The sequence below is a fragment of the Anopheles funestus genome, chromosome 3RL, assembly GCF_943734845.2.
Source record: "Anopheles funestus chromosome 3RL, idAnoFuneDA-416_04, whole genome shotgun sequence".
NCBI classification, from domain to species: domain Eukaryota; kingdom Metazoa; phylum Arthropoda; class Insecta; order Diptera; family Culicidae; genus Anopheles; species Anopheles funestus.
In genome coordinates this window covers 64,456,891-64,466,526 of record NC_064599.1, presented here as the reverse complement: position 1 = coordinate 64,466,526, position 9,636 = coordinate 64,456,891, and the positions used below count along the sequence as shown (strand labels likewise).

The window sequence follows — 9,636 nt, the reverse complement described above, 5'->3', positions numbered from 1 at the left end:
CAAATCCCATCCGGACCGTCCCCCCGTAGCAAGGACTGACTATCCGGCTGCGTGGTAAAAATAAATTTACTAAGCTAGAAATGGCCTGCGTTACCCTAGAGGTCGTTAAGCAAAAGAGAGAGAGAGAGAGAGAGAGAGTTCTGATGCTCCTCATCTATTTTGTTGTTGTTAGAATGTTAGAAATACAGTGCTTAACTCATCGCCGCACAGCAGCTCAAAATGTATTTGTGGTACGAGTCTGTAAGTTTTCTATAATATTAATACTTCAATAAGCAATACGACAAAACGACAATACGGATACTTAAGTATTGATTTTAAGGCGGCGACATCTCCTAAGCTCTAATAAACCTTTAATGTCTTTGTGTCGTAATTTCCATTTATTATCGAAATAAAACACGATAAGCATCTAAAAATCATGTGCGATATAATCATATATATATCGGTTTGACGCCTTCTTTTGAGAGTAGATAATAAAATTCAGGAAAAATTTAAGATGAATTGCATAGACCATCGTGAGGAGACTCCCAATTAGAGCAATCTTTGTATTTGTATCGTCTGTTAGTCTAATTTTATGATTATTTATAAATTCATCCATATCAATTGATAACTGTTCTTTAGCGCATTTTTTTCTGCTTGCTTGAAATTTTCTGTTTAAAAGGTAGCTATTATAATTCATCTAAAAAAGTGTGTTGATATATTTTTTAAGAGTTACTTTCTAGACTAATAGTTACTTCCTAGAAGACTAGAAAAAAGCCCTTGCTATTATTATCCATTATTTTTTGTACTTATTCAAGCATTAAACATTCATTCTAAAAAAATCTCTCACATGTTATCACCACCTTATCACCAAGTTGTGCATCCTAAATGTGGCACTTCTTCATATTGAAATTGCTGGCAGTTACTCAAATCGGTACGATTACAGACGAAGAAATATGAACGCCTGATTATGCATGATGGATGATTTCCAGATCGATGCATAAAGGCTAAAAGGAAAGTCACACCATTTTTGCTCACCTTTTTGCTTGCATCAGTAGCTGAAGTTCATATTACTCTCAGAGGTGGAAAAGCATACAGCAAGATGCATTTACCATCAGGTACCATCAGGTATAGGTGCTTTTAACCATTCTTCATACCTTAGGCCAGTAGTACGGTTTGAGTAGCACTTTTCAATCGCATATATTACAGATAGTTTACAAATGGAGAAGTGCATTGAAGTAGCATCGACGGACGATTGTAAAAGCTGCAGCCTTTTGCCATCATCAGGTTTATTGAGGGAGCGAAAGAATTTATACAACCCCGTGGGAAAAGAGCAAGGAATGTTGCACTTTAAAATCAGAACGACATTTTTTCGTGTGTTTAGAAATGATTGCTTTTGAGTCAGTTTAATAATATGTTACATATATGAGAAGCGAAGGAAAATGAACACATATACGCTGTATGAGATAAGAATGTAATATTTTCTTGTGATAAAACTCGCTTCAAACGTCCATTTTGATCACTTTTTCTCACCCATAGTACCCTCTGAGTGACTTTAATCAGATTTTTATTTCCAAGAACGAAACAAGGAAAAAACACAATTCTTTCAAACATCAAACAGTCGGTTAGAAATCTTGTGACATAATCTTCTATCGCGCTGTGTTGGCCAAAAAGGAAAGAAAAAAAAATCAATAAGAGTAAGAAGCAACCCTTACTCTCGCCCATCCGGGGTTTGAAGTAAAAAAAAATTACAAATCCCGCATGATGAAGATTCGCTTCGCTAATCCCGTCCGTTTAATCATTGTCGAGCTAAGTAACAATGCGAAGTGGCGGTGAAAAATCTCCCGGCGTTTGTCGAGCCATTTTTGTGTTTAATTTTCATCCCCCCATTCCCCGGGTCGTGTCCGCGTGTGAAAAGCGCAAAAGCAACGACCGACCTAACAGGGTCGATGAAGACGCTATCCAGTATCCGCAAGGCTTTGAGGTTTAGTGGATAACAAACGACCAAAAAAAAAGAAAAGCTATAGAGAAGTTAAAACCTACATGGTGCTCTTCTTTGTCCAGAGCCCGCTTACCAGCAAGAATCTGTCGATTGCAAGGTTTTGGGATTCGAATCGAAATGGTTTTATCACCGCGGGGTGTCTTTTTTGTAGCGTGTTTTTTTTTGCTTTCTTTTTCATTGGTCCAATGACAATTTCCGCCATTTGCGTTTGATTGAGAATGGACCGCAGATGTGCGGGACATAATTGAGATTAATAAAAATAAAAAAAAGGAAGCTGCAACTCTAACTCTTCACCGGGACACGAGGAACAAGAACTTCTTTGTTGCTATGGTGATTGGAAATCATGTTCGCGCTGTGTGTGGGATTTGGTTGACTGTAAATGGAAGTTACATATTTTGTAGCCGAGTTTTACAGAAGATATGATGTTAGGTTTGAAAAAATGAAGTTGTTTTCTTTAAGTTCTTTAGAAATATTACATGTTTTTTTATCAAAGTCCTTTTCTAAGTGGGTTTTTTGCATTTGTGCTATGAAAATGAATGAATAATGTATACAATATTATTTGAAAGTGTATATACGTTTATTGTTAACTAAAGAATAGTTCTAAAATAAAAAGCGTCTGGTTGGTTCCCTGTAAAGAAGTCAAAAGTCCTTAGACGAATGTTTTATTGCAGTGATAGTGATAGTATTATTGTTCTTCCTTCAAACCAAATTTCAAATTATTTTTATTCTTCTCGCATAGCAACGAAAGATAAATCTTTAATTAATTTAATGCGCTATTAATGGACTAAATGGATCAAAAGAATTTTTTGATAAATATTTTTATAAGGACACTTCCATTTGTTACTTATTGTTCACTTAAAAAGTTTTAAATTTAGACTAAGACAAGGTATTAAAATTAATTTTTTATCGCATTTAATTTTCTTTTCGTATAGAACGGCCTGGATTTGTATGCAAATTAACAGATAATAAAAAGGATTTAAAATTAAAAAAAATTATTGTCATTGTTTTAATGATTTTCTTTTGAACATTGTTTTTAATTTTGTTTAATAAATTCATTGGTCCATCGATAGATACCATGCATCTTTAGGTCTACCTACAGTTGGACAATATTTATAACCTTAGTAATTAGTTCTTATAAATGAAAAGTATCAAAAATCAACCTGTTTGACAGCTAACAAGCATTCTAACTTGACATTTAACTCTACAACCTTCACCGGTCTTCCTAATATTTGACACTTGAATTACCATTAGTGAAATCGATGAAGACCATCACTTAACATTTTATTTCCTACCACATCCACAATAAGTTTGAATACGATACAGCACAATAAAAACTTTCATCACTTGAATGGTTTGCTATAAAAAATCAAATATATAAATAAAGTTCCGTTTTTACAGTTAAATAATCTATGATGTTCACAAATGGTACAATTAAACCAGCCAAATCATTTCCCCAATCCGGTGTTGGAATCAAATCGGAAACAAAACAACACCAACGTTAACTTACAAGTTAGCCATTAACACCACTGCCCCGGCTGTAGACGGCATACGACTTTACGGCATACGACCAACCATCGATCGCTATCGTTATCGCTATCTCCTCACGGACACGAAGGACTTCAGCTTCTCCCTCCCAACAGCGAGTGAGAGAGCGCGCGCGCGGCAACTGCAGCCACTGTCAAGATTCAGCCAATCAATAACAAACTAATTACTGTTTTAATTAACATGTTCTCATTGTTAAATCAGTAATAAAATTACAGATTTTACGACTCCATCGTTTAAAATACTACGTGCCCGTTGTGTCCTGGGCCCGTTGTGTTCATCCGGTCGCCCGCCACCCAACAATTGCGAAAGTCAGTTTTCTGCTAATCCACTATAACAAGCTGCCCGAATGGCAAGGGAGCAAAAAAAAATAAGGGATGAGTATATAGTGGTGTATATAGAAAAACCATCTAACAAAACGCCCTCTTCCGCTAGAGCACGCCTACTTTCTTACCCGAGCTCAATGGCGGTGCTGTATAATGGAGGCGCCATGTATACCGTTGTAAAAAGGGAGAACCGAAAGCAAAGCAGGCGATAACTAACTCAACAAAAGAACAAAGAAACGAACGAGAGAGAGCGAGAGCGCGCGCGCGAGAGGGTTCGGCTTCGTACACGCGCTCGCTCTAAAACCCGAATGGTTGGCTCAATAGCCGAAGTTGTCGTTTTTCAACCCCACAAAACACACGCACGAACAAAAGCCATCATCAGGGCCGTCATCATCTCGTCGCGGCGTGGGCTCATTTGCAGTTCACATTTCATGTTAGGATTCCAATCGCGCTCGTACTCGACCGACGCGAAGAAGTAGTGTTTTGCTCTGTGCTGGTGTTTGCGTATCCACGTTTCAATCGGGCAGCATTCGTTGCGTTAACGGTGTCGCGTTGTTTTGCGTGCGAATACTTTGCGCGGAGAATTGTTTGTTTGTTTTTTTTCTGTTGTTCTTTGGGTAGTTGAATTCTACACGCAAAATCTGTAACCGTACGCTACTATTAGTGCGTATGTGCGCTTGGTCGCCGTGAGATGAGATGCTATTCACCGATGTCCGTGTCGGTGAACAGACAGACACCACACACGGGCGGGCAAAATTAAGAGTCCTTGCAGTGCGTGTGGATCTGATGATGATAACATTCGCATGATGTGTGTGCGTCCATGCGTGTGGTGGGTTTTGTGCTTTTAGTGTAACTGTTAACCAAGTGTTTGGATTCGGGCGGGCGCGCGCGTGTGTATGTGTGTGTAGTGAAGTGAAGGTGTGATAATTTCCACTAGAATCCATATAGTATAATGTATTGGCCATCCGCCAGTAGTAGTCTGGACGCGCACTGGCGTACTACGTCATTGGGCGCCAACAAACGGCAATCACATATTTCCAACAAATCACCCATCCATCCAGCAATGCTAGATGATTCTATCCAGTAAATGAAAAAATAAGCTCTCCAGTGCTCGAGGCATCGAAACAACAACAAAAAAGAAGTCCGAAAGGCAAACAATGTGTAGCGCAATATAGTAGTCGAGTTCCGTCAGCAACATAATAAGCTTCGGCAGTGTTTGGTGCGGTAGTGGTACGCGATTGGATCGTGTCCTTCGGTGGTTTTTTTTCTAGGAGAATAGTTAGAAGAAGAAAAAAACACACATACCCACACAGCCACACAATAACTAGGGAAGACGGCGTTTTACTTCCTGCTGCTGTTTGGCCGTTTGAGCGAAACTCGCATTCGCCGCAACGAGACGCTCATCGCACATCGGAAGCAGCGGTCCCGCCGTGGGAAGAATGAATCTGGAGCCGTTGCCCCGTACCGAAACGATACACGTCACCGCACCGGCCGCAGCGGCGGCAGCAGCAGCAGCGGCCGCGGCCTTACATCGTCCGGTTCAGACCATGCCGCAACGGTCACCGTTCGCGATCCAGGAGCTGCTCGGGCTGAGCAGCAGTGGCGAGTCGACGCGGCCGAGCGGCGTCGTGTCGGCGGTCACACCGTCACTGTATCCGACCGCCGTCGGGCAGGCATCGTTTGCGGCTGCGGCCGCCGCCGCCGGATGTGCCGATCCGCACCAGATGCAGATGGCTGCCGCGTCGCGGATGGCGTACTTTAACGCCCATGCGGCCGTCGCGGCCGCCTTTCTGCCGCACAACATTGCCAGTGCGGCTGCCGGCGGTGGATCGCTGCAGCTACATTCGGCACAGTCCGCCAACAGTAAGTAGAAGGAAATTATCTGTAATTTCAACTCAGCGAGTGTTTAATACATCCTTATTCAAACTAATCAAATCGGTCTCGATCATAAAGCACAAAGGTTCTTGAGGAAAACTTTCATAGAGTTGGTTGTGTATCATGGTACCATTATTACAATTCTTGCTTGAAAAGTTAAAAAGTTGAATATCCTTTAAAAACTTTGTAAAATTGTATTCGAATAATGGAGTTTGGAGAATCATGAATACTTTTCGAAGAATGTTATATTATATGCATAACAATTACTTTGATTAGGAATCGATACAAGGCGCGAAGTTCAATTAATCTTTGGAAAACCTTCTTAAAAAACTTCTGATATACTGCTTTGGGTCTTCGGTGTTTGAACAGTTTTTAATTTATTTCATACATTTTGTCTTGGCGGTCCGGTGGTTTATGTGATAAACGGCGCCAGTTTCACATGACAGAACCAAGGATCAAATCCCATCCGGACCGTGTCCCCACGTAGCAAGGGCTAATTACCCGGCTGTATGTGATAAAACAAGTCTAGTAAGCCAAAAATGGCCGATATGACCTTTAAGGTCGTTAAGCCAAGAAGAGAGAGTGAGACATTTTGTTTCACGTTCTCACAAAAAATGATTTATTCAATGTGTTTCGATATCTTTGCTATTTGACAAAATGTTTTTTCGAATTTAAATCACAGTCACAATTCAACAATTGAAGCTTTTACTAGTATATGTGAATTTTAATCGCTAGGTAAAAAGGGCGGTAAAAAGTGGAGTTAAAATATTAAATAAATGGGGGCGCCTGGTACTTCAGCAATGGTGCTAATAAATTGTATTCATGACAGTAGAACGGTTTCGAAATTGACGAACCTACCGACCTACGAAAGCTGAAACAATTATAATATTATTTAAGCGTTTTTGGTAGAAAAGGCAAAGATAAGCTCCAAATATCGATTTAAGCCCTCTTGATGTTATAGTGCCACTAAATATGGGAGAAAGAGATAGAGGGAACAATGAGAGTGAGTACGAGGGAAGAGTATAACGTAAGAAAGCATTGAAAATATTACATTAAATTCTAATACTTTTATGTACGAAATGGAATTTGTTGTTGAGTATCTTCAATTCATCGTCTGCATAAGGACATAACATTTCTTTGCACAAACATGTCTTTTCCTTTCGCCATACAATATCAACATTATCTTAATACAATTCTGCAATATAAAGATTGCAAAAAAAACTGAAATAAGCGAAAATAATTGACAAATACTTTCAATACTAAGTAACTACATGATTCAAGCTTTATTGTATTTTTTACTACAAACTTTACATTCTCTTCCTACGACAGTTTAATTTTATGAAAACCTTGTTACACAATTTTATTTATGATTGTGTCAAATCAACGGTTTTAAATTTAATTTAATTTTACAAAAATAAAAAAAAAATATATAAATGCGGCAAAAAACCGTCATAAAATACCGATAAAAAATAAAAGATTTATTTTATTAAAAATAAATCTTTTAAAATATCTTTTAAAATTAAAAATAAAAGATTTATATTTTTAATTTATAAAAATTACAGAGAAGGAAACCAATTTAAACCGATATTAAATAATTGCTAATTTTGTTTTTCTATTTCGAAAGCGTTGTTAAAACAGTTTACTTTAATATTTTAAACTTTATAATGTTTAAAACTAAATTGTGCTATTGTTAGACAATTTCACCCTCCTTTCGTTAGTTGTTTTTAAACACATTAATCGAACATTTTTTAATTTAGTTACTGTAAGTGAAATGTTGATTTTTCATGCAATTTTTTAGCCACATTTGCGCAAAGGGTACATAATGTGTGTGGCAAAATAAATTCTTCCTTTCTTGCCGCTTTTATTCATGTGATTTCTGGCGTAACAAGATGGTAACATGTTATTTCTTTAGGAATCCCTGAAGGTGAAGTAATCGTTACGCGATTATAGCTGAGAAATAATAATCCGTTCTTGTTTTGTGTGTTAGCAACCCTTTTGGGGACGTTACATTTAAAACAGTGTATAAAAAAAACTTAACATTAATATATTTTATGGCTGTATGTAGACATTGCTTCCGGATATTACAATATGTTATTATAAAATTTCGCTTGTTACTCACATATTGTCGGGTGGCTTTTCTCCTCACGCAGCACTTACGCTATACGATCCATGAACACATTGTATGATGTTTTTTCTCTTTTCTGTAATAAACATAAGCATAAAAATTTTTGGACGACTATTAGATAGTGGAAAACGATGTAGAAGGAGTCATTCACATTCAGCAATATGTAAAATTATGAATTTATTTTTATAATTTTGTTAGTCACGTTTGGCGTACATTCTGCAATCCGTGCTTTGCTTTAATCAATCCCTTTTTTTAATTAAAAAAAATCATTTCTTAATGAAGATGAGAAAATAAAATGTAATCTGTCCCCAATGTATTTTGACAAATTTACAAATTTTAATACTTACATCATTCGTGTTCTAATAGATAATTTTTAATCGTTTATTTATTTTTTTAAAATTATTTTCACAAATAATTTTAAAATATGCAAAAGTTTTTACGGTTATGAAAAGCTAGATTTTTTTTTGCGGTATATCCAGCAACTGTTCAGATAATAAACGTTTCCAAAATATATGAAAAATGCCTAATTCCGTGCGCGAAACACTCACCAAGAGCAAATTGCTGAGAGTGGAACATTATTGTCCTGCCCGATTCGTGGCTAATTTCGCACGTTTCTCATGAGTACCGGGCGCTCGTATGCCAGCGGAGGCCCAGAGACTCTACGTTCATTTGCACAGCGCGCGTTCAGCGGCACTGTGGTGTCGCGTGACACAGTTCCTGCGTCACAGGAATCGGTTTTTTTGGTTACCTGTATGTTGTACGACATCAGCCGTTCAGGTCTCAGGTCTGGATGCTGCACCAGTAAAATCGTTGCATGTCGTATTTGAGGATTTTTTTTTTAATTTCCACAAAGCAGTTCGGTAGCCGATTGTATTGAGTTTTTTTTCTACTTTTCCTATATTCTTATTACTGTTGCTATGGAAACCCAGCTCTCTCTCTCTTGTAGGATTTAATGCTATCCACACATAGCCTATATTGATCACATGTGACTGGGATATGATCACATAGATTAAACTGTCAGCGCACATTTTAAGCCGTTGACAATTAAACCACATGCAATATTATCCAAATTGCTCAAAAAGTGTCCTGAGCATCACTGTTGATGTCTCACTTTTCATTGACAATGAATTTTTATCAATTTCAATATCGAAATTCGTAACCCAGTTGACTTCACACCCTGGAACACTTGGTCGGTAGTGTTTGATCGAACTGCATAAAATCCGCATTCTCATCGTGCGATAACGATAATAAACGGAGAAAAGAAGAAATCCCGAGAGCGATGAAACGTTGTGCAGTGTTAGAAAAAGGATATGCGCAACATGCACAACCAGTGAGGATAACCGCGACAATCAGCCGCTCGTGAAGCCGAGGGGTCTGTGGAATGCTTGAAACGGGTAGTAGGTGGGGGAGGGTGGGGGATGAGGTGTTTTGAAACGATGCATTAATGGTACCCTTGGCGGTGGGGCGTAAGGGGGTGGTAGTCGAGCTTCCTACTTCCCAGCCACGGACCCCGGGCCAGTTCATTCTGCGTGTTTAGCAGGCTGTAAACGGCTGCATTTCATCATTCCTTAACGAGTTGGAATGGATGTTTTTTTGTGTTTGTTTGTTTGCCGTAGTTGTTTGTGCGAGGGCGATAAGAAGAATGCTTCGGGATTCTTTTTTTCTTTTTTGCGGAATTAATTAGCCCAGTGGTGACAGGGCTTATTAGGAATAAATTATGATGAGTCCAGGCGTGCGGGTTAATGTGTCAAGTGGTATTTTTCTATTTTATTTGTAAAATGCTCATACAA

At 38.3% G+C, this 9,636-nt stretch overlaps 1 protein-coding gene across 4 annotated transcripts in view; it reads left to right on the top strand.

The window, feature by feature from the left end:
• The first annotated feature begins 3,075 nt into the window (after positions 1-3,075).
• The window catches only part of LOC125768501 (homeobox protein unc-4 homolog), a 69,657-nt gene continuing 63,096 nt past the window's right edge, over positions 3,076-9,636 (top strand). For all 4 annotated transcript variants that reach the window (XM_049436257.1, XM_049436256.1, XM_049436255.1 and 1 more), the window contains exon 1: positions 3,076-5,709. In XM_049436257.1, the coding sequence (XP_049292214.1) occupies positions 5,286-5,709 (424 nt within the window). In that variant the 5' untranslated portion in view covers positions 3,076-5,285. The remainder of the gene's footprint in view (positions 5,710-9,636) is intronic.